This window comes from Melanerpes formicivorus, unplaced genomic scaffold (genome assembly GCF_026170545.1).
Source record: "Melanerpes formicivorus ecotype bairdi unplaced genomic scaffold, bMelFor1.0.p_v2 SCAF_41, whole genome shotgun sequence".
NCBI lineage: Eukaryota > Metazoa > Chordata > Aves > Piciformes > Picidae > Melanerpes > Melanerpes formicivorus.
The window spans coordinates 3,841,897-3,867,079 of NW_027142393.1; the positions used below are offsets into that span (position 1 = coordinate 3,841,897).

Below are 25,183 nucleotides of genomic sequence, written 5' to 3' on the forward strand. Positions count from 1 at the left end.
TGCCTTAAAACAACTCCGGGTAAAGCGCTGCTCAAATGCAAACAATTTCCCTTCATTTCTCTTTAGATGCCTGGGCCAAACCTCTCTGCAAATTTGGGCCAGACCGTAAGTTAACATTGAGATATTTGCTGCTGCTTAAGCAGTTCAGAGTTCACTTGGTCTAACCCAAGCCTTGTTAAAAGGGCAGTGAGTGCTCACAGAGCCCTTCACACTGCCTTACAGGAGTTTAAAATGGCTCTCGGCTCTCCCGAGCACACCATCTCCACCATGACTACCTAGAAAGATAAAGCCTAAATGCTTTGTTTAGCCAACTGTATTACACCCAAGAAAGTATCTGCAATGTAAATCCATTCTTCAATGAAATCATTAATTAAGCCAGACTCCCAGAGTGTTGGGGCCCTATGAAAAAATCCAGTTAACAGTTTGGAGACAGCTGATTGTTCAACTTTTACTTTCCAAGTGCACTCTGCGCTCTGATGAATTAAAAATGCAAATTGGGCTGCATCTTTTAACACTTGGTGATTTGCCTCTTGTCCACTTTTTATTATGCATCATTTTTATGATAAAGAAGGGATTTGATTGTTGTTGCTGTTGTTTCCTCCCCCCCTCACACACTCCTGTTCCAGTCAACGGCAATTCTTCCACGCTCCTCCAAGCTAATGCAATAGAACTACATGAAATGTTTAAGAAAAGTCCCATTAAAATATACAAAGCATACTAATTCATGAAGTCAAAGTCAAAGCAGAGAGGGAAATGTGAGCTTTAATAAAACTATGCCTGTTGTAAATAACTATTCAAGCACAGTCATTTTTTTGTTTGCTTTCTTTTTGTCCCTTGCAAATTGCACAGGATATAGCTCAGTCGACTCGAAGCAAAGAATCGCTCAGCAGGATAAATGCATCTTAGTCAGAAATAGATTAAAAGATACAGCTGAGCCATCAATAAGAACCAGATAGGGCAGTATTGTTTGCTGTTTGTTTTGAAGATGTAATTGCAGATCCCAGGATTTCAATAAATCTGTGCACATCACGGAAAGAATTGTAGAGAGGAACTGGGGCAACGCGGAGAGCGCTCGGTTCTCGCATGTCACACTGCAAGACAGAAAGGGAAGGCTTAGCAAATTCAGGTCACTTCGGATTTGTCTGTCAGACTGTATATCTAAATGTCATCCTTGTCTTCAAGGAAGAATGACTGGACTGACAAGGAGACACACGGACAAACTTCGAGATCCCGGAGAATTTACTGTGAGGAACGTTATAGAGAAGAGGATAGTAAAAAGAGCAGTAGCCTGAGAAAGGAAGCAGAGCTCAGGATGGGCAGGACTCCAGCAGTGCCATTGAGAGGCTCCAAGCCATAGTAGAATCATAGAATTTTTAGGGTTGGAAGGGACCTTAAGGATCAGCCAGTTCCATCCCCCCTGCCATGGCCAGGGACACCTCACAGGTCAGCAGGTTGCTCACAGCTACATCCAGCCTGGCTGCAAAAACCCTACAGGGATGAGGCTTCCACCTGGGCAACCTGTGCCACTGTCTCATCACCCTCTTGGTGAAGAACTTCTTCCTAACATCCAATCTCAATCTACACATTTCTATTTTTGTTCCATTCCCCCTAGTCTTATCACTCCCTAACACCCTCAAAGGTCCCTCCCCAGCTTTCTATCCCCTTCAGATACTGGAAGTCCACAATAAGGTCTCCTGGGAGCCTTCTCTTCTCCAAACTGAACAGCACCAACTCCCTCAGTCTGTCCTCACAGGAGAGGTGCTCCAGCCCTCTGCTCATCCTTGTGGCCCTTAGCATACATATCTTATCATCTACAGCAACCCATAGCTGAAGTGGCAGCCACCACAAAACAGAAGTTTGTCAGTATGATAGAATAGAATAGAATTAACCAGGTTGGAAAAGACCTTTGAGATCAAGTCCAACCTATCACCCAACACCATCTCATCAATTAAACCATGGCACCAAGTGCCTCATCCAGTCTCTAACCCTTAGGGTTAGTGTCTGGCACTACAGGCATAAGCAGTGGCACAGGCCTCACAGCATTCTTCTTCCTCTTCTCTGTGAATGAACATTTTGCTGAGTAGAATAATGCCTCCTATTTGAAGTGTGTTACTCTATTGCAAAACCAAGCCAACAGTGTGGGGCCCTGTGCCCTCTTAAAAGCAGCAGTTCCTGGAAATACTTGGCAGCACCAAACCAGCAGCATATCTAGCCTAGAAGAGTGGCCCTTTGGGGACACAAGCCACCAGCAGACATAGAACTCATCTCTCATTTATATGGCATGGTGCTCTCAGCCTCACCTCCCAGCATTTCTAAATCACCTTAAATGCAGCTTTTATTCTAGCCTGAGCAGTGCTCAGCAGTAACCTTGCACTGTTCAGTGGCATCCCTTTCTGAGTGCTCAAACACATCTCTAAGGAAAGAGCAGCTTCTTAGATCCTCCACCTTAGTGCCTTGCAAAGAGACAGGCTTTGGCCATTTGCCCATGGTGGTGGTTTAGAGCTCCTTGTCATTGACAATCTGTAGGTGTCTGAGCTTTGGCATTGAAGGTGGTGAACATCACCCGAGTGCTGCTGACTGCCAGCACCTTGAGGTAGCTCAGAGCTTTTTGAGGTCTCTGGCCTCATTCCTGGACCCACAGCAGGGGATCTGGACAAGCACACTGAACAGAAGCCTGTGCAGGCAGTGCATTGCACTAGACAGTTCTGAGGCACTCTCATTAGTGTTTTGGGTTTTTTTCCCCAGTGGTTTGGGGAGGGAAGGAGGCAAGGCAGACAGGGAGACAAGAAAGGAGGAAAGATGAGAGAGGCAGAAAGAGGGAGACAGAAAGAGGGAGGCAGAAAGAAAGGAAAAAAAAGAAGAAATAAAAAGAAAGATTTGCAGAATGAAAGGAGATGAATCAATAGAGAATGAGCAATGTACAGGGTAACAATTTACAAACCCACTCCACTTGTTTGATTATTGAAAGTCTGAAATGCTATGCAAACAATTTTCATCATTCCCAGGCTGGGCTTTGCCATAAAATAGAGAACATTTGAATAAATGCCAAATGCTGATGTTGTTGCAGTGTAAGTTCTTAAAACAGGGCATAAGAAGATGAAGTTTGATTTACTCACAGCTACTCCTCTCTTCTCCAGCTCTTTAAACACAGATTTGATTGGAAGGGAAAAGGACAGGGTGAGCTGGCAGCCTCTTTCCTCAGTCTGAGATGGTGTGATTATTTTCACAAAGGGCTTCTCTGGATTCATTTTGTCCTCACTGTAGTAATGCTTTATCAGGTACTCCAAGTACCCAGTGAGTAGGATGGATTTCCTCCTCAGTGCTTTCATTGTAGTTTGGCCAAAAACCTATGAGGATTTTAAATCATTAGAATGACAGTGCATTGCTATAGAAAATAAATAAAAGGGAGCAATGAAGAGTAAAAGGGTAGCAGATTTGTCTGCACATTATCACTGGAACCAAGTGGTAATATCAGACAGACAGACGTGCACAACTCGGGCAGGACTGGGCGCTTGGAAACACAGGAGAATGTTGTTGCTTTAGATAATGATAGATGTTTGGAGTAGGTTTAGACTGGATCTTAGGGAACAGTTCTTCAATACAAGGGTGGTGAGATGCTGAAATAGGCTGCCCAGGGAGGCTGTGGCTGCCTCCTGCCTGGGGGTGTTGCAGGCCAGGCTGGATGAGACCTTGAGCAGCAGAGTCTAGTTGAGAGGTGTCCCTGGGCACGGTGGGGAGGCTGAAGGAGATGATCTCTGAGGTCCCTTCCAACCTGAGTCACTCTAGGATTCTGTCATATCTGTCTCCTGTTAGAATGTTCTACACACATCTGCAGAAGTGAACTTGCACACAACCCCAGCTTGCTAAGAGAGGCTCCATTTGCATATCTGAAGAGGATCCATGAAACCTCTGCACATGCAACAGGCCTGCATGAAACTCAAAACCACAACCAAGTTTTCTTTGTACGTGCCTCACGTAACAAAATGCAAAGGGCCACAACTGAAACCCCACAACTCATCTACAAACCCTTGTCTTTGGAAACACAACATTTATACCAATGTATTGACTTTAGTGACTGAAGACCTGTACAGGGTCTGTCTCTGCTAGCTGACAGGAAGGGGGGAAAATAACAGTTCTTGATTCTCTGATCCATCCGCAAGGACGAGTGAGCTGCAGAAGTTCCAAACATCATGAGGCAAGCAGAAGTGACTGCTGAAAGAAAGTGTCAGTGCTTCTGTGCCACACAAACAGAACCAAACAGTGTGGTAGAAGAGTTTGGGAGCAGGATCAAGTGAGGCCACTGCTGCACGTGCTCTGGAAAGGCTCAGTTACAGGGAATAATGGAAAATGTGGCCCTGGAAATAATTTACTCCTGCTTCACTCAAATGTTCCTTTTTCTTCTTGCCATGCAAGTAGCTTCAGGGAAAAATGAGAAGATACAGACATGGAAGTACCCAGCAGTTGCTTCAAATCACATTCTGGTAGATAGGGGCAGTATCTCTGCTCATGGACTCCATGGAATGCAGCTGCAAATTCAGAGGCAAGGTGGAGGTCCTGGATGAAAATCCATGATCTACATTCTCAAGAAATCACTGATCCACTCTGAATCATAGAATGTTAGGGTTTGAAAGGGACCTCTGGAGATCATCTAGTCCAACTACCCCACTAAAGCAGGGTCAGCCAGAGCAGGTTGCCCAGGATCAGAATGTCCAGGTGGGTTTGGAAGCTCTCCAGAGGAGGACACTCCACACAGCCTCTCTGGGCTTCAGCACCCTCCCAACTAAAACAGTTTTTCCTTATATTCAGGTGGAATTTCCTGTATTCCAGTTTGTGTGCTGTCACTGGGCACCATGGAAAAGAGTCTGGCCCCATCCTGTTGTCCTCCACCCCTTAGATATTGATCAGCATTGAAAAGGTCTTCTCTGGGTTTTCTTTTCTCCAGTCTGAACAGTACCAGGCCTCTCAGCCTTCCTCATAAGAAAGAAAAGTAGCAAACACCTTTACAATTGGAATCATAGAATTGTCAGGGTTGGAAGGGACCTTGAGGATCATCCAGTTCCAACCCCCTCACACTACAGCAGGTTGCTCACAGCCACATCCAGCCTGGCTGCAAACACCTCCAGGGATGAGGCTTCCACCACCTCCCTGGGCAACCTGCGCCAGTCTCTCAGCCCCCTCATGGGGAAGAACTTCTTCCTGAATCTACCCATTTCTAGTTTTGCTTATATCATACCTCCTCATGTACTCCTCCAGGTTAACTGAGACATTCCACTCAACCCACAACCAAGTCTGGTTTCCAGCAGCACCTGGAAGTCACTCTTTTGTAGCCTATCCAATTATCACTCTGTGATGCTCCCACGAGCTCTGGATGCTGCAGAAAACCAAACCCCCTACACATGTTTCCTGTGAAACAAAATCTGGCTGCTCTAGGATAGACTTTGCATGGAGACAGCACGGTCACAGAAACAAGTGTGGCAGGGATGAAAGGTCTCAGCAGCCAGTGCTTGCACAGGGTCAGCAAGAATCTAGAGGTGCAGAGCACACACACAAAACTGTTCAGCCACGTTACTGGGGCTAAAATGGAGACCTGCCTCCCATTCCTCTGAGCTTTGCCAGCAGGATGAGGGATGGATCTCCTTAGGCTGCACACACACACACACACAAATCTGTTTGCTCAGGCTTTGTGCAAAGGAATATTTGGCCTCCTGGGTGAAATTTGTTGGAAAAGATCTTTTCAGTGTGGCTGTGGAGCGCGCCCCTTTTTTCCATAAAAGGGAGCAGCTCCTGCCATAACAGTCACTTTAAGCATTATTGAGGAATAACATCCATTAACACTTGCAGTTTCCATTGTTTCCAGTGGAAGCACTGCCTTCTGCTTAATGTGTCCCAGTGAAGGTGCCATGCAATTTCACTAGCCATCTCTTGCCAGACGTGAAAACTATTCTGTTTCCCACTGTATTGGAGCAATTAGCACTGGGAAATCCTGACTGTGCCAAAGAGGTAATGCAGGCCCAGGAAAGGGGAGGCGATGGAAACTGCTCAGCCCTCATTGTCTGAGCCTCCCTGCAGCGGGCTAAATGACATCAACCCACACAAACTGGAGCACTGACAATCTGGGTCATAGCAGAAGAGCTTTCAGCTTATCTCCAAGGTCACATAAAGTTTAAAAAAATATATTGGATGTTTAAGGACTAGCAAAATAAATTGTCAGGCAGAACAAGAGGCATTGCTCTGCCCTTTGCAGTCCCTCAGCGTTGCATGGAAGCTGGAGAGAGCACAACTGGCAAACTGCTGACATTGTTTGCTTAAGATAGTGAGTTTCTTTCAGTAAATAATGAAGAAGGATGTTCAGTGTATGGGCATTTGCTCTTTGCTCCAGCATCAGCTTTGCTATGACACTAGCATTAATGGAATGATAAAAAACCCAGATTTCTCCCCTTCACAACGGTGGCAAAACCTTGATAATGAAGGCTGGCTTGAAAAGCAGCTTAGGAAAATTGTTCATCCACTACAGCACATAGTAAAGAAATCTAAGTAAAAGCATCCTTTTCAGCCACAGAGACCTAGAGTCCTGCATTTTAGAGGTGAAGCATCCACAAGAGAGATGCTGCTGTGCCTGGATAGGAAGCACAGCACAATACAAGGTATTTGGAAAACAGCTGCATGCCTTCAGACCTGAACTGTGCTCCCAAAGGTGGAGCAGAGGGTTATCAGGACATGAGTCACCACTTCCTAGAAAGGAAGGGATTAGCTCTCTATGGCAGGACTGCCCTTTCCACAGCCATGACTTCAATGACTCACACAGGGATAGGTCACAGATGGGGCTCTGATCTTTTGGCCACCAGAAAACCAGTGAAGAATTGAAAGAAAAAGCAGTCTGAAGCTACAGAATCACAGAATAGTTCTGGCTGGAAAAGACCTTGGAAAAGTCCAACTCTTAACCCAGCACTGCCAGGTCACCACTAAATCATGTCCCATCTACACATCATTTAAATCTCTTTAGGGGTGAGGAGTCCACTACTGCCCCTAGCAGTCTGTTCCAGAGCTTGGCAACCCTTTCTGTCAAGAAACTTTTCCTAATATCCAACCTAAACCTACACCTGGTGGAGCCTAAGGCCATTTTCTCTTGGCCAATTGCATGTTCCTTGAGAGAAGAGATTGATCCTCACCTTGCTACAAATTCCTTTCAGATAGTTGTAGAGAGCGAGAAGGTCTCTCACAAATCCTATCAAGGAAGCTATCACCAATAGCTTCTGTATTTCAGTTTGTAATCAAAGGGACTACAGGGAAAGGCAATTCTGTACTTCTATGACAGGTTGCCTGAGCCACTGGTTCTGTTTAGGCTTCTGTCATCCATAGAGAGGTCTGTTTTGCTCAGGGAAATATAGGTGGAAGAAACTCTGAATGCAACTTCCGAGTGATACAATTCCTTCATAGGGAGATCTTGAACAGCATCTACACAAAGAGAAGGCTCCAAGATGACCTTATTGTGACCTTCCAGGATCTGAAGGGAGCCTACAAGAAAGCTGGGGGAGGGACTTTTAGGGTGTCAGGTAGTGGCAGGACATGGGGGAATGGAGCAAAAGTAGAAATGGGTAGATTCAAAGTGGATGTTAGGAACAAGTTGTTCCCCATGAGGGTGGTGAGAGACTGGCACAGGGTGCCCAGGGAGGTGATGGAAATCTCATCCCTGGAGGTTTTGAAGGCCAGTCTGGATGTGGCTGTGAGCAACCTGCTGTAGTGTGAGGTGTCCCTGCCCATGGCAGGAGGGTTGGAACTGGCTGATCCTTGACCTGAAAATTGTATGATTCTATGAGTTGCACTAAGCAAGCTCTGAATCTCTCTGTATGGGAAAAGCTGCTGCCTGTATTGATCCTCTAAACATTGGGGTAGACACAGGGACAGCAGCCAGCCTTGGAGATGCACACTCAGGTATACTGCATCCAACAGCAAGTTTTGTGAGGACAGTGAATCACAGAATCAGGGGCAAGCATATCTGTTGAAGGTCTTGGTCTCCCAGCTGGCAGGGGTTGTGTTGTTTGGTTTTCGTTATCCCTCCTACCAATTCACTTTTTAGCTATTCTGCAGTTGTTTTGTTTTAAGGGAGATACCAACAACACACAGAACATTAATTTAGCATGTTTATACTCCTAAATTCAGGCTCAGAGTAAAGCAATGACTTACCTCTAAACTAGCTTGCAGAGCACAGACCAGCAAAATCGGAGGGTTTGATAACCGGAATCCATTAATTCCTTCAATTAGTTGCAGTTCTGGAAAATTAATAACTTATATTAGTGGTTTTGATTCCCTCCTTTCACTGGATAGGACCTTATCTTGAAGTCCATCCTCAGGCAATAAAACATTTCACTAATGTGGCCTGTAGGAATCGTCCATTAAAAGGAAACAGTAATCCGTTCACAGCTAATACTTTTAGCTTCCAGAAGCAGCCCAATTTTTATCCAGTGGAAGACCTCATTAGTGGCTTCATGGGAAGCAGAGAACCGCAATTAATTTGTTTAAATGGTGTGTGTTAAAAACCACCTTTACACTCCAATGTCTTTGAACACTGGCACAAGCCAGAGAAACTCCAAGTCAGCAGAGGCGAGGCACGGTCCCCGGCGCGCGAGCAGGGAATCACGTTCCTTAACTTTATTAAACTGACGAGACACAGGGGAGACTCCATATGCAGCTAAGTGTGGCTTCAGGCCACGCAGGGAAGTTGTGCAGACTTTAGGCTGTGAAATTTCACCAAATCTATTTAATAAATCTATAAAAGGCTGGCTGTAAGTTCCGTGTCACCGTTCATATTTCATGCTCCAGCACCGGAGCAAGAGGATGCTGCGGAGGAAATCTCTTTTCACGCGCAGCAGCCCGGCTAATTTCATAATGATTGTTGCCCAACTTCTCCCTGATAAGCTGCCCATGGAAATGAATAAATAACGTGTTTGGGGGGTTGTTTTTACTTCTTCTAACAGTATTTCAAGGCCATTTGTGTCTCCTGCTGGCTTTCTGCAGTGTCAGGCTCTTACATTTGGTCAGAAAAACAAAGAGCAGACTGAGGCTATTAGGGAGGCGATCTCCAGCCAAAGACACATCAAAAGGAGCTGCCACAGAAAATTAACAGTACAGTGAAAACAAAACAACCAATCAAACCCAGAGGCTCCTTCCTCCTCCTGATCCCTCAGGATATTCTCTCTGCCATCCTTTAAATTGGAGCTGAACAGTCTAGCTGTCAGATTTGGGAAAGGAGGCCTCGTTTCACATTGGGACAACAACTGCTTAGCTATTTCAGAGCAGGGTCGGGTTTGTCTCATATCCCATCCTTCACTCGTGGAGATGCTGAGACATTAGTGGTATTTCATGACTTATGTCAGGTTGCCTTACCTTTATTTATCAAGTTTCTCATTAATTCCAGAGGAACTAATCCTGAAGTAAGATATTCCCCAAGTGAGTGATAGCAGATCCTCGCTCCTCCGAGACTTATGAATTTAATTCACTGAGATACTTTGAAAGTTTCATCCATATTCTATATCTGCATTTTTGAAGGTATTTCACAGCAAAATGTCTGGAAGCAGACAGTCAGACCCATATGCCCAGAGACCAAATTTATTCCCACATTTACTTTGCTAACTCCATTGCATTACATATTTGGGATGAGTTTAGCTTAATACCTTTAGCATAAGTGAGGAAATGTAAAGTTCTATCCTTTCTACTCAATCCACTCTAAAAGTGAAGGTGGTTATGTATATAAATACATCAAGTAAGGTGAAATTGGAAGTGTAAAAGTACATACTGTTTTCCATGAGGAATCGTGTCCTGAATTCATGGCCCCACCAGCCAATTAACCTAAGATTGTGTAAAGAAAGTAAATTAGCAACAATATTGGTGTAAGAGCTTTTAATTTATACTCGAGAGTTAAGAAGTAGATAAGGCAGATTAAGAAACAGACACATTTCTAATAGTGCATCTGACAATGACACCAAAATGCAATAAATTCCATGAATAGCTAGCACTAGAAATTTCATATTGCCGTCTGAGAATTTCTCTGGTTTGCTGCTAATGATAAAATGTACCACGTCTTTCAATTAGCTATTGATTTCTAACAGTACCCAGTCTGCCTGAAACTCATTTTCCAGAGTGAAAAATAAACCAGAAGCATTTCCACTGTTTACCTCCAATGCATTAAATCCAAATCCCTCTCTTAAACGTCTTTTAATGGATATTGAGAGCTGAAAGGTGTTCTAACATCTGGCTTTGCTGCACCTAGAAGAGGAGTCAGTGATGGGCAGCAGACCAAAAGAAAAGGGATGTCAGAAGAAGGATTGTTTGAGTGTTGCCTTTTCCTTACTGTGAGACAGCAAGGTGCATTCTGAGCTAACCTTTCTTCTCCTGAACCAAAGGCACTATTAAAAGTCTTTACTTAGAATAAAAACCAAAACAGCTTAACCCAAGAATCATTCTCAAGATCACCTACAGGAAAAAGATAAATAATTCAAGACCTAATATATTGGAAGGGGTCTCCAGAGGTCATCTAGTCCAACGCCCCCCTGCAGTCATCAGGGGCATCATCCACTAGAGCAGGTTGCCCAGAGCCCTGTCCAGCCTCACCTTGAATCTGTCCAGGGATGGGGCTTGACTTCCTCCCTGGGCTACTTGTTGCAGTGTTCCACCACCCTCGTGGTGCAGAACTTGTTTCTAACATCCAATCAAAATCTGCTCTTCTCTCATTTCAAACCATTGCCACTCATCCTTTTCCTGCAGGCCTTTGGAAACAGTCCCTCTGCAGCCTTCTTGTAACCCCCTTCAGATACTGGAAGGTTGTTATTGTGTCCCCCCCAGAGTTTTCTCCTCTCCAGGCTGAACAATCCCAGCTCCCTCTGCCTGAAGGAGTTCCAGCTCCCTTCTCCAAGCTTGGACATGAGGATGACACTACATGATTAACTTGTACTTGCTGACAAACATGCTTAAAGGACATAGCTATGATCAGTCTTCCAAAGCAGCTTGATGCACTGTGTCACCTAGTCCCCAAGGCACTGCAGGTAACATCAATACTGCTAAACCAAGGAACCCCTTCCCCACCTCCCTTGGGTTCTCTACTTCTTAACCCAGTACCTGGTAATATCAGTCACTAATATTGTCAGGGCTGTTTGGAGTTTCCCATCTCTCAATGCTGTTATAATATTAAGAAGTCACAACCACAGACTCTTTCCTTACCTTCAAAGGTCTCCAGTACTGGACATCTTTAACACTGTTTCTTCCAAGGCTTTCCTCAGTTTTATAGAATCCTAAAATGGTTCAGGTTGGAAGGGACCTCAGGGATCATCTCCTCCAAGCTCCCCACCATGCCCAGGGACACCTCTCAACTACACTCAGCTGCTCAAGGCTTCATCCAACCTGTCCTTGAACAGCCCCAGGGAGGAGGCAGCCACAGCCTCCCTGGGCAGCCTGGGCCAGAGTCTCAGCAGCCTCCTGCTGAACAACTTCTTCCTCAGCTCCACTCTAACCCTGCTCTGCCTCAGCTTCAAACCATTCCCCCTTGGCCTTTTACTGGACACCCTTATGAAAAGTCTCTCCAGAGTTCCTGTAGAATCCCTTGGAAGGCAACCTTCTCTTCTCCAGGCTGAACACCCCAGATCCCTATCCCTGTGAGGATAGGCTTATCCTCACAGCAGAGGTGCTCTAGCCCCTTGTGGCCCTCCTCTGGACTGGCTCCAACAGCTCTGTGCCAGGTGGCAGAGCTGTGGGGAGTTAAGCCTGGAAACTTTTCAAAACTTGTAAGAGTAGAAAAGAAAAAAACTCTTTAAGCAAAATTCATGGCAGATCAGCATTCCTGGAAGCAAAATGGAACAAGGAAGCCATTGCCCCTCTCCGAAGCAGGAGCACATCTTTGCACTGGTGCTTAAAAGAGCTTAGCTCTGCAGAATTCTGGCTGTGTTTGAGTCAAAAACTTGTTATATGAATACTGCAGAGTGTAAAATGAAGTACTTCATATTTCTGTGTAACAACACAGGGTTTATGTTTACTTCTTTGGGAGGCTCTGAGCTGCATCCAAACAGAGTGTGTACAAGAAATGCATGCTTTTTTGCTTTATTGCTGCATGATGTTTTTATTATTCTGAGGCCCATGAAAATCAATAGTGCAATATACAGGCATTCCAGATGAGATATTATGTTGCCAGAATGAATATGCCCCACATAAAGTGTAATGCAGCTTCTGCCCAAGTGACTCAGTTACTGATGCTCTGAGTCAGAGCTATTTAATACGAACTCTAGAATATATGCAATATTCAGAGTTTAAGGGTAAAATGCTCTGGATGTTACTACAACATACTTCTCATGTCAATGGCAGGCACAGTGCATGCATGCCAAAAGTTTTATACCAAAAAAAATATTTCATGTGGCTTCCATAGTATCCTAGAATGGCTCAGGCTGGAAGGGACCTCAGAGCTCATCTCCTCCAACCTCCCCACCATGCCCAGGGACACCTCTCAACTACACTCTGCTGCTCAAGGTCTCATCCAGCCTTGCTTTCAACACCCCCAGGCAGGAGGCAGCCACAGTCTCCCTGGGCAGCCTGTGCCAGAGTCTCAGCAGCCTCCTGCTGAACAACTTCTTCCTCAGCTCCACTCTAACCCTGCTCTGCCTCAGATTCAAACCATTCTCCCTTGGTCTGTCTCCAGACACCCTCAGCAAAAGTCTCTCTGCAGCCTTCCTATAGGATCCCTTCAGGTACTGGGAGGCAGCTCTAAGGTCCTCCCAGAGTCTTCTCTTCCCCAGGCTGAACAGCCCCAGCTCCCTCAGCCTATCCTCACATCAGAGGTGTATTAGCCCAATGAGTGTTTTCTGAATCAGAGAATTTCTTCTGCATCTCTACATCCACCCAGAGACAGACTCCCCATCTGGAGTCTCCTCTAGGCTGAACAACCCCAGCTCCCTCCGCTGGCCACGCTCCTCTTGATATGTAATATACAGCCCATCAATCTGGGGAGAAAATACTGTGTTTTATGTGGCCCACATCCTTTATTTCATCCTAGCTAAAATAAAGGCCAACCAGAACATTACCCAGATAGGGCCTGATGCACTCTGGTTGCATCCTCAGTGCTCAGAACTGGCTAGCTCTGAAGCTGGCTTCAAACCAGATCTCTGCTGCAGCATCACATTTGCAACTTGGAAACTAAAATTTTTTCTGAACTTTTCCAAACTGACAGCATGAAGGATTCTTCTGAAGACAGTTTTAGCTGCCTTGCCCTTTCCTACCATAACTTTGACAATTTGCTTTTTTCCCTCCTTCTCTTTTTATTTTTTGGCTGTTCTAGAACTTCAGAGGTGTCACTCCAGGATGTGCACTTTGAGGCAGCTCTGGTCCTCCACTCTCATTGATCTAATGGTCCATATGGATGTCACATTATTTGACATTTAAGCTGACAGGCTTCAAAGTCAGGGAAATTAACAAAATCTTTACAAATTAGCAATTTTGCTGTTTACAAATTCCTGTGAAATAAAAAAAGCCTTTTTTGAAGTGAAAGGGTTGCCACTGCTATGCCAAACCTCAACCTGCTACGATGGGAAATAGCTAAGGTGTTAAACCCCAAACATAAGGCTTTATAAATGCTAGCTAAAAATAATAGGCAATAAAACCACACATTAAAGATACTGCAGTGAAAAGTCTTATTAAGGAGTTGTTCCTCTGCATGCTAAATGAGTGTTTTGAAAGGCAGTCACCATTTTGACTATTCCTGCTTCCAAAAAAACCCCAACAAAAAACCCAGCAACCCCAAACCCAACAAAGGCAGCAGGATCTAAATTGACTTTAAATTCCAAGCCATAATCTTTGCAAGATCCATAATGTGGAAGGCTGTGAAAAGCCTTCTACGATGTGCTTGGGTAGAAAAACACCTTAAACTGGTTAATAACGTGACTCTGCAGTTACATCCTTTTCATTGCAGAGAAACCCATTGGGTGTGTGTTAAAACCCAGTGTCTGGAGAGAATAGGCTCTCATTTGGCAAATGTCCCACTATAAACCTTTGAGAGTCTTGGTTTACTGCTCCTTGCTCTTTACAAGTAAATATATCCAACCTGAGCCCCTGACCCAACCCAGCGCTACTCAGTGATAGTTATCACTGATAGTTGCCCCTGCGAGGGCCAGCTTGTGCTCTGTGCCCGTCTGCCAGTCCCACATACACTCAGCTTCCCAAGGCTGCCCAGCAGAGCAGCTCCTGCACCACATCTATGGCTGACATGTCTCCATCCAACAGCAAAAGCAGACATGGAAATGACTGCAAACATGCCAAAAACAACCCTAAAATGACTCAGGTTGGAAGGGAGCTCAGAGCTCACCTCCAACCTCCCCACCATGCCCAGGGACACCTCTAACTAACCCATGGCACCAAGCACCCTATCAAGTCTCCTCCTGAACACCTCCAGTGAGGGTGACTCCACCACCTCACAAATCACTGAACAAAGATTTTCTGGATTGGAAAATTACTCCAGAAAGGAACAGAATATTCTCATTTAGTCATCTTCTCTCTAAGCACATTGACACCAGGGAACTATCCCTTCTATAAGTATTTTTTAGCTCATTTTCCTCCTTCATCTCTGCCGGCACTGGACCGAGGAGCTGGCTGCTCAGAACGGGAGTCAGCTCGTTTGTAGTCGCATTAATGATGCAAGAGTGCAAGATATAATGATCATGATGTATGTGCAGTCTAAACATCAAAGGGGATCCAGTTAAAGAACACAGAAAAAATACCACCACCCCCCCAAAAAATTCCTTTGACCTTTTGCTTCGAAGTTACAGATGCTCATGCTACTCATTTATAATTTACAGCCTGAAGCAACAGAGATCTCATTTCCCTTCTTGGCAAGACAAAAAAAAAGCAAGCCTCTTTAGTGGTACAGAACACAGGGAATTGTCATTAATGTGGCCAAACTTCTACAATCCAGTGCTGGAAGTATCCTGTCCTATATTGTATGAGGAACAGTTTGTCTTCTCTCTGTTACCAGGTCACCACACTATCTAGAAATTTCTTCTTCCTTGCTTAGACTACATCTGTGTTAGGAGGACAGACCAGCAAAGCAGGGTAGGTTTATCACAGAATCACAGAATGTCAGAGGCTGGAAGGGACCTCAAGAGACCATGCAGTCCAACCCCCTGCCAGAGCAGGATCACCTAGAGCAGGTCACACAGGAACACATCCAGGCAGGTCTTGAATATCTCCAGAGAGGGAGACTCCACAAACCCCCTGGGCAGCCTGTTCCAGTGTTCTGTCACTCTCACAGGGAAAAAAAGTCTTCCTCCTGTTTCCATGGAAGTTCCTATGCCTCAGCTGCCCCTTGTGCTGTCACTGGGCATCACCCAGCAGAGCCTGGTTCCATCCTCTGGGCACTCACCCTGCACATCTTTATCAACATGAATGAGGTCACCTGTCAGGCTCCTCTTCTCCAAGTTGAAGAGCCCCAGCTCCCTCAGTCTCCCCTCATAAGGAAGATGTTCCACTCCCTTTATGAAAGTATGAATTCATCTACATTATAAACAGGCAGGTTTGGGGTGCACTGTGCCCACAAAGCAGCTGATGCAGCTGCAGGGTGGAAGCCAGTTCATGTATTGCTTTATTTCTGCAAAACCTTTCACATGCTGGCAAAGATTTGCTTGACTTTTCCATAGAAACACAGAATTGTTTTGGTTGGAAAAGACCTCTGAGATCATCCAGTCCAACCATCAACCTAGCACCACCATGGCCATTAAACCATGGCCCCAGGTGCCATGTCCACAAGTTTCTTGAACACCTCCAGGGAAGGTGATTCCACCACCACCCTGGGCAGCCTGTTCCAATCCCTGACCACTCTTGAAGCAAAGAAATTTTTCCTAATGTCCAACCTAACCCTCCCCTGGCACAATTTCAGGCCCTTTCCTCTCATTCTATCACCTGATCCTGGACAGAAGAGACCAACCTCCACCTGGCTTCATGCAACTGTCCTAGCTATGAGCAAGAATCAGCTCTGAGGAGTTAATGAGACATGTCCATGCTCCCCAAGTTTGTTACACAGACCTGAGGCAGGTACTAGTATATATCTGCAAAGGCAGCCCTGTGCAGGAAAAGGGGTGAAAACGCCAGCAATAGCCACTGAGTTCAGTTTCTTGGAGCCTTATATGCCCATGGCACACCTGTCTGGTTGAAGAACACATCCATTCCCTGTGCCTCTGTCTCATGACTCCCTGAAGACCTCCAACAGGCAACCAAGAGGCACAGTGCATTGGGACACAGGCTTAGAGAACAGAAGCTAACTGTGTCTCCAGTATCATCCCATTAGCAGGAACTGTGTTGAACAGCTCAGGGGGTCTGCAAAAGAATACAGAAAGCCTGGAGGCTGGAGGCAGCCTGAAGCTAGGAACACATTTCATCTGACCTTAGCCATAGCAGCTTGGCCAGGATCATCATCCTGCTGCCTAGGAGAATTTGGTACCACACCACTGGTGCCAAATCCAAAGTCCAGCTCTGCCCAGCTTTTGTGGTTCAAAAGCCAGGTTAAAAAAAGCACAAGCCAAGGGTACAGTCACTTCCCAGAGACCAGAAACATTCCTGCCCTTGCCTTACATCATTATGTCAATCTCCAGCTCAACACAAAGCTTAATTCCAGCTCTTGAAGTATTTCCCTCTGGTGTTCTGGCCTCCACGTAGAGCAAGGGGAATAGGAAAAGTATCCAGGGCCCAGGTCCTGATCAGGAGCATCTCCTGAAGCTGCTGCACTCAGATGAAGGTCAAGCCCAGAAGCCAAAGTCACATAAACAATTGTTTCACCTCATCAAAGCCACCTTACTTCTCACCTGGATTTACAAACAGCTCTCCACAATCTCTGGGCACAGCTCTCGAGCCCAGGCTCAGCAGCTGGGGCTCAGCCTTTGCATTCTACTCTGCATTCATTTTAATGCAGCTTTGCAATTGCAGGGTTTAAATATGCTTTAATCCCTTTCCTTTTTTCCCTTCTCCTTTGGCATTAATTGCATTTCAAGCACACAAGCATGTTTGTGTGTCTTTGGATTCAGTGCCAGAACTCAGAATAAACAGCAAAGTCTGACCCCTCCCTCTCCCTCCAGAAAAGAGAGAAAACTGCTCACTGCTTTACGTAGCATATCTTTGGCTCACTGACTAGACTCTGAGGAGCTTCAATTTTCTCTGCTATCACAGACTTGTCTGATCATGGATGAGTCATTTAGTCTTTCCATGCCTCCAGCCCCTCATCTCCAGCAATGCTGCACGGTGCTGCCCTAACTCTCCAGTGAGGGGTGAGAACATATTTGTTCAAATGTTTTCACACAGTGAGTAATGAGGAGCATGGACTGGAGAAAAAGATTTCCTTGGAGTATCCTGAACTGGATTTCTTTTGAAATACCAATAGGAAAAGGGGATTTGGAGGCTGTGACTGATGGCACTGGGTATTTTTCCTTCCTCTCAGCCTTCCCCCAAGCTATCCTCTCAGGCTCCAAAGTTGTTTGCAGTGTTAGGTTTCTGCTGAGTTCAGAATGCAATGCTTTTTCTTGCTCCATGTCACCTAACTGGCACCTATGCCAAGAAAACCAAAATAAAAATCAATATTTTTATTGCTTAATTCCACATGGTGCTTCGCAGCTCTGCTGAAACAAAAGTGAAGCCCAAGGGAATGGATAATGTTTTTCCACTGCAACTCCATCCTCCCCACACTGGGTACCACAGCAAGGTCCTGCTCTGACCCCAGGGCTCCCTTGCTGACAGCTCGCTGGAAGGGAGAAAAATATTTCAAGCCATGTTTGAGGTGGTGATGAGTGGTCACTGCAATCAAAACACAGGACAATTGAAAAGTGCCTCCCAGCTTCATCACCAAAATGCAGAACTCAAAGATTTTAACCCTCCTGTGTAGATGAAATTCTTGACATCCTGTGGAGCTGTCAGTTATGGCCTGTGCTTTAGAGTAGGTCTATATATGGGCTGGGATTTGCATGGGGGATTAAGGGAGTCAGCAACTAGCCCCTGTTAAGACTCCAGCAATGGTTGGAAACCTCTCAGAGTCTCCTTCAGAGAACCTTGCCAAGATTGCCAGAAGCTATATGTAAAGCTTTTATTGTTTAATTATTTCCCCCCCTCCTTTATCTCTATTTAGAAATCCTTCATCCCAAATGGTAAGATTGGATTCCTCTCATTATTCTCTCCTGTGCAATGCCTGCTAATGTTCAGTAGGATCTGTTGTTAGGGTCTGAAAAGCTTTTGAAGCCCAGGTAATTATTAGCCTCAGAGTTCTGTAGTTCTGGACTTGCACACACTCTGGTGCCTTCCTTACCCTTTTCAACTCATTACAAATGTTTCCTAATTATTAAGCAGATGTGACTTGTGAGCAATGCCATCCATTATTAATGGGCCCTTAGAACTCGGTGGAATGAAAATCAAAACCTCTTTATGAAAAGTTGCTGCCGTGGAAGTAGTAACTTTTCATGTATCAAATCAGTGAGGCCTTGCTTTGTCAAAAGACCAAAGTAATAGAATTGTGTTAGAGGCTAATGGCATGGCATTTATATTTTCTCTTCTGTTAAACAGCTTGGATTCTCAGCACCACCTGAAAGGGGACAATTTTTCTCCTCTATGCTGAGGCTTGTCTTGGTTACAAAAAAAAAACAAGAAAGAAAGAAACTAAATTCACTTTGTGCCTAGAAGGAAGTTTTAATGGCAAAGCCCCAAAGCCTGACAAATGGTTTCATCATCTAAACAAGGACACTCAGCTATGCAACCGCAATTAAGGCATCTCTAGATTTCAGGAATCATCCTTTTGCCAGGGGTAGCTGGGCAGCCCTCAGCTCCCCAGGTTTTCAGAGGTGGGGAGTCTGATGCAAGTGCTGCCACAATTAGAGGGACTCCTGGGTGAAAAACCTGGGCTGTTTGGCCAGTCAAGTGCAAGGTGATTTACAGCTGATAGGTATTTGAAGATAGATGGCACACATGCTCCTCTCGAATTGATTTTTGCCTTGTTAGTCTTTTAGACTCAACACAAGTGGGAATACACCAATTTCAAAATGTCCTTCCATATTACCCCTCCAGGTCAAAACAAAAGGAGATTGAGTTCACTACTGTAGCAGGAAACAAGTTGCTGCGATGGGGGCATGGGAAAGAGGGATGGCTGCAATGCTGTGAATCCAATCAGGGCCCCTTGCAGTCACACACAGCTCTCTCACAAACCCTATGAGGTGCTTGTGATGAGGGATGATAATTTCCTTCACCAAGATCAGCCAAAAGGAAGGTGTGATTGGGCAGCAGGCAAAACTGGAGCCTAAATTAAATCCCAGGAAAAGATCTTACAAAAAAAACCCCAACAACCAACCCCTCTAAGGCTAATGAAGTTGAATTAAAAACTGTTAAATCAGCTTACAAACAATTATTATCCCCCAGTGCTCATACATCACCTGCAGTAGCCAAATCTCAGAGAGATGAAAAGGGGCAATCCAGCCAGCAGTATGTTAGCACATTTACTAAGGGGGAAATCGAATACTCTGCCTAACACCAGAGATTAGAAATCAAGCAGGCAGCCACTTTACTCAGAGAGATATTCAGAGAGTTCTCAGCCATTTTCATAGAATCAGAGACCCATAGAATCAACCAGGTTGGAAAAGACCTCACAGATCATCAAGACCAACCTATTACCTAATACCTAACACCTTCTGACAACTAAACCATGGCTACAAGCCTTTTCTGAACACCTCCAGGGATGGTGACTCCACCACCTCCTTGGGCAGCACATCCCAATGGCCAATTACTCTTTCTGTGAAGAACTTTCTCCTTCTCCACACCTTGAACCTAAACTTCCCCTGGCACAGCTTGAGACTGTGTGCTCTTCTTCTGACCCTGCTTGCCTGGGAGATGAGACCAGCCCCTATCTGACTACAATCTCCCTCCAGGTAGTTGTAGACAGCAAGAAGGTCTCCCCTGAGCCTCCTGTTCTCCAGGCTAAGCAACCCCAGCTCTCTCAGCCTCTCCTCACAGGGCTGTGCTCCAGACCCCTCCCCAGCTTTGTTGCCCTTCTCTGGACACATTCAAGTGTGTCAATGTCCTTAAACTGAGGGGCCCAGAACTGGACACAGGACTCAAGGTGTGGCCCAATCAGAGCTGAGTACAGAGCAGAATATCTATCAAACAGAACACGGCCAGCTCCTGCCAAGATGCACTCCCATTTGCAGGGCTGTTATATCCTGCAGGATTAGTTCAGCACACAGAAGCAAGGAAACCTTTAACTCACTGAAAATAAGTTTTGCTACTGCAGGAGTTTGATTACAAAGTCTCCCACACAGTTGGGAGATTGTTTTTTGTCTACTGTACTCATGGCTGAAGCCTCCCTCCAGACTCTTTCAATGGGCAGAATGACTTCCCTGTTCCTGCTGGCCACACTGTTCCTGATGCAGGCCAGGATGCCATTGGCCTTCTTGGCCACCTGGGCACACTGCTGGCTCATGTTCAGCCAGCTATCAACCAGTACCCCCGGTCCGTTTCTGCCTGGCTGCTCTCCAGCCACTCTGACCCCAGCCTGTAGTGCTGCATGGGGCTGTTGTGGCTAAAGTGCAGCACCCAGCACTTGGACTTGTTAAATGCCATCCTGTTGGACTCTGCCCAGCTGTCCAGCCTGGCAAGTTCCCTCTGCAGAGCCCTCTTACCCTCCAACAGATCCACACCTGCCCCCAGCTTGGTGTCATCTGCAAACTTACTAATGGTGGACTCAATCCCCTCATCCAGATTTTCATAAGGTATCAGAGAGTTCCTGAATACAGCAGCATGATGGGGGGGGAGGGAAGAAGGGAAGAAAAGCATGTGACATTCTTTAAGAATTCAGTAAATGATTTTTTTTCCTTGTTCTTTTTTCAAATAGATTAAAAAGCAAAAGGAACAATCCCTCCCAGAGCTACTTAAAGGAGCTGACTTAAAGGAGACTCGGACAGTTTTGATTACTGGGATGTGTCTGCTGACCTCCTCAGTCCCTTGAATGAGTCTTTGAGGGGATGGTATCCAGATAGATTTCTAAATAATCCATGCATCTGACTGAACTACAGGATAAAAATGTTAAGATCTGGGGAGTTAGGCTTCCTTGGGTCTTTGCTGGGTTTGAATATAGTAAACACAATATTAATGCAAGACCTTTATCACACCAGAATCCTTATTAACTGAAATGTGAGGGTTGTCACCTCTGCTCTTTGCCTGAAACAAGAAGCAACCCACATTAGATGAGATTCTTTTACCTTTTTATTTATTTATTTTACTGTCAGTGGCTGGAGCTAATTGAATTCAAAGTTTTAAGTGCCAGCAGAGTTGCCACAGAATACAGTAGCTGGGTCACAAAACATTTACTAATGCTAAGTGATACTCAAGGAGAAAAGAATTCACAGTTTGAGCTGAAGTCTAAAAGATGAAACCATGAAGAGAGGACAGAAATGGGCATCTTTCAGAGCTCTTTTAAAGGACCTTTCCTCAAAATTTGGAATTTCACCCCTCACTAGAGAAATGTGCCTGAGGGACCTTTCTTTGGAGGGCCACAGAATGCAGCAGTTGTGCTACAAAACATTTGCTAAGTGATACTCAAGGAGAAAAGAATGAAAATGGAGTTTGAGCTGAAGTCTTAAAGATGAAATCACGAAGAGAGGACAGAAATGGGCATCTTCCAGAGCTGTTTTTAAAAACCCCTCCTCAAACTTTGGAATTTCATCCCTTGCTGGAGACAGGTGACTGAAGGACCTTTCTTTGCAGAGCTGTAATTGACTTAACTATCAGGAGCACAGAAATTAGCAGCAGCACAGAAATTATCAATATTTTGGGCCCTAAATTATGTTTGACACAAGGTTAAACATTTGACATGAGGTCCAATGTAAGCAATCCAAATGTTTGACATGAGATCTAACACTGGCTTCAGGAGCCCCCAAGCTTTCTGTAGCAGGCAAGAAGCCATCAGATAAAGATGCTTATATGAATCATGTAATAGAATCACATAAACATTAAGGTTGCTGATGATACCAAACTGGGAGGCTTGGCTGAGACACCTGAAGGCTGTGTGGCCATTCAGAGACTTGGACAGGCTGAGAGCTGGGCAGAGAGGAACCTAATGAGGTTCAAGAAGGATTAGTGCAGTGTCCTGCACCTGGGAAGGAAGAATAACCTGCAGCAGTACAGGTTGGGAGGTGATCTGCTGGAGAGCAACCCTGTGGAGAAGGACCTGGGAGTGCTGGTGGGCAGCAAGTTATCCATGGGATGGCAATGTGCCCTGGGGGCCAAGAAGGCCAATGGGATCCTGGGGGGCAGAGGAGTGTGTCTAGCAGATCCAGGGAGGTTCTCCTCCCCCTCTACTCTGCCCTGGTGAGACCACACCTGGATTACTGCATCCAGTTCTGGGCTCCCCAGTTCAAGAGGGACAGGGATCTGCTGGAGAGAGTCCAAGGGAGGGCAACCAGGATGCTGAAGGGACTGAAGCACTGCCTGGCAAGGAGAAGCTGAAAGCCCTGGGCGTGGTTAGTTTGGAGAAGACTGAGAGGGGATTTAATAAATGTTTATAAATGTCTGAGGGATGCTTACCACTGAAAAGAGCTTGGCCCCTTCCATGTGACACCCACCCCTCAGATATTGATAGACATTGATCAGATCCCCTCTCAGCCTTCTCTTCTCCATGCTAAACATCCCCAGGTCTCAGTCTCTCTTCACAGGGGAGATGCTCTCTGTTGGATTCTCTCCAGCAGGTCTCTGTCTCTCTTTAGTGTGTTACAGCAAGAATTTGCAAACAGCTGTGAAAATAAATGCTTCACAAGTGGAAAGTGATAAAAAGGACAACCTCAAGCAAGTAAGGCAAGAAGAAACAATATCTTGTGAAGGTCTCCAAGAAGTTTCTGGTTATGATATGTGTGGAGATGAGCAAGAAGTAAAGAACAGCAAGCTGTGGACTTGCTTTGCTGGACCTACCATGAAAGAAACTGGCATGAAGGCAAAGAAAAATGATCTTGCCCACAATGGATATATGCCCGGGTGAGGTCTTATTCTCCCAGGTGAGCACTGGAGAGATGAAGGTTCAACTGGGAGAAAGACAGGGTGTGAGGATCAGAAAGCCCCTGACTAAGTGGCAACAAATAAGCACAAGTGGTAAACCAAGCAGAAGAATCCCAGACACAGCCCCCCTGGAGCTCACACACAGACAGACCAGCAACTTTGCAAGTAGTACAGGGGCTGAATGATTTCCTTAACCTGGACAATGGCCTCCCCATTACCTTCAGAAACGCTGCTGGCTGTGACATGAATCACAACATGAGCTGCGTGCACGATCCCAGAGCCAGAGAGGTATTCAGCCAGGAGAGGGACACGAATAGCTCTGGGAGACACAGGGCGCAGGAGACCTCATCTGAACTGGTTACCTACAATTACAGGAATATACTCCAGGGGTCATAAATGGGGGGCAAAAAAGGTAACAGAAACATGATGGCTGTTGCTGGCACTTTCAGCTTCAAGCAATTTCGAGGCATACCCTGATCTTGAAGCACACTGAGTGAGGAAAGATTAGAAGCAATTCCCCACCGTGGGCTAATGAGCTAATCCAGAAGCAGAATCTCATCTGCAAAGGACATGTGTAGACCACAGCTTTCATCTTAGGAGGATCTTAGGAGTTAAGCTTCATAGAAAGTACCAAAAAGCAGAAATCTGAAATAGAAAAAGCGGCAAAGTGGCCAAGTATTGAATCAAAACCTAACAGGAAATCCCCAATGCAAAATTGCATTAGTTCCAGCACATTTCTGCACAGAGGTAGGTGAGCTCTTATGGGAAAGGGCAGAAGATTTAATTGGCTTCTTTGTTTTGCCTTTTTCCTCCCAAAGAGGGAAAGGTCCTGTGAATACAGAAACCCAGAGGTTAAGAGATAAGCATAAATGTTTCTCTTTGTGACTTACTGGAGAAATAAAAACAACCCCAAAGGATGTTTTTTGTTTTGTTTTCCCATTCTGTTGGAGGTGCTGCACCAGCTCCAGTGTTGCACCTCTGGGAGTTCCTTCAGCAGGAAGGAAACTACCTCACTGCCTTCTCTTGTTGGGGGAAAAAATCAAGACATAGCAAAATGCTTTCAACACTACCAGTCTGAAAATGGAGAACTCAGTCTCAAAGTGGAGAACTGAGGCACAAAGAGCAGGCAGCTAACAGCATGTTCTCTGAAGCAAGGCAAAAACAGTATCACAGCAACCATAGAGACTCAGAGGAGAGCCCCAAGATCTTTTCCTTGCTAGTTAACAGGGATGCAAGAGTTGCCCTCAGGCTATGTTCACCGTTCCATCAGGCTAAGCCTGCTGGGTTCCTTTCATGTGTTCAAAAGTTGTGTCTTACACCATCTGATGAGAAAAGCTGGAGGCAGCAGATGGGAAACCACATCCACCAGGAGTGCAGCCACCTCCCTCTTGTTTCCAAGGCTGGGATTGGGAAAGGACCATGGCAGAGCAGACTGAGTGTGCATCCCATCAGCATGGTCTGGAAGGAGAGGATGCGTGAGCAATGTGAAGCTGCTCAGGTCTAACCTGTAAACTCACTAGAGTTCAGTGAGTGACTCCTGAACAATGAATGCCATTAAAGACCTACTGGAAGGATTTGATCAGCCTCAGCCTTACAATAAGAATTATTTAAAAGAAGAAAAAAACACTCCAAAAAGGCTGTGACAAACATCATGCTTCAAATGCCTTCTCTTCTTACTGTTAAGGGAGCTTTGGCAATGAGCAACTTGCTAGGCAAATATTTAAGTAGACATAAAATCCCCAAATCTGCTGTCATGATACTTGCTGCAAAGCTACAAAGTTGTAAAGACTGTTTTGGAGAGGATGTGACTCGTGAAAGCTAAGTGCTTTTATTTACTTGCTTATCTCCTCTCATCCCAGCGTTCTGATGCCTTGATAACAGGCCTGAAGAGCAGGAACCAGTCCAGCACCATGCTTCTTAAAACCACAAATTTAGCTATTAGAGAATCACAGAATTGTCAGGGTTGGAAGAGACCTCATCTAGTTCCAACCCCCTGCCATGGGCAGGGACACCTCACACTACAGCAGGTTGCTCACAGCCACATCCAGCCTGGCTGCAAACACCTACAGGGATGAGGCTTCCAGCACCTCCCTGGGCAACCTGTGCCAGTCTCTCACCACCCTCATGGGGAACAACTTCTTCCTCA

At 45.5% G+C, this 25,183-nt stretch overlaps 1 protein-coding gene across 3 annotated transcripts in view; it reads right to left on the minus strand.

Moving 5' to 3' along the window:
- Positions 1-245: 245 nt before the first annotated feature.
- KYNU (kynureninase) overlaps positions 246-25,183 on the minus strand; it is an 84,166-nt gene continuing 59,228 nt past the window's right edge. For all 3 annotated transcript variants that reach the window (XM_068158669.1, XM_068158667.1, XM_068158668.1), the window contains 4 exons: positions 9,794-9,846; positions 8,185-8,270; positions 3,117-3,347; positions 246-1,091 (listed from right to left, as the gene is read on the minus strand). In XM_068158669.1, coding sequence (XP_068014770.1) covers positions 939-1,091; positions 3,117-3,347; positions 8,185-8,270; positions 9,794-9,846 — 523 coding nt within the window. In that variant the 3' untranslated portion in view covers positions 246-938. The remainder of the gene's footprint in view (positions 1,092-3,116; positions 3,348-8,184; positions 8,271-9,793; positions 9,847-25,183) is intronic.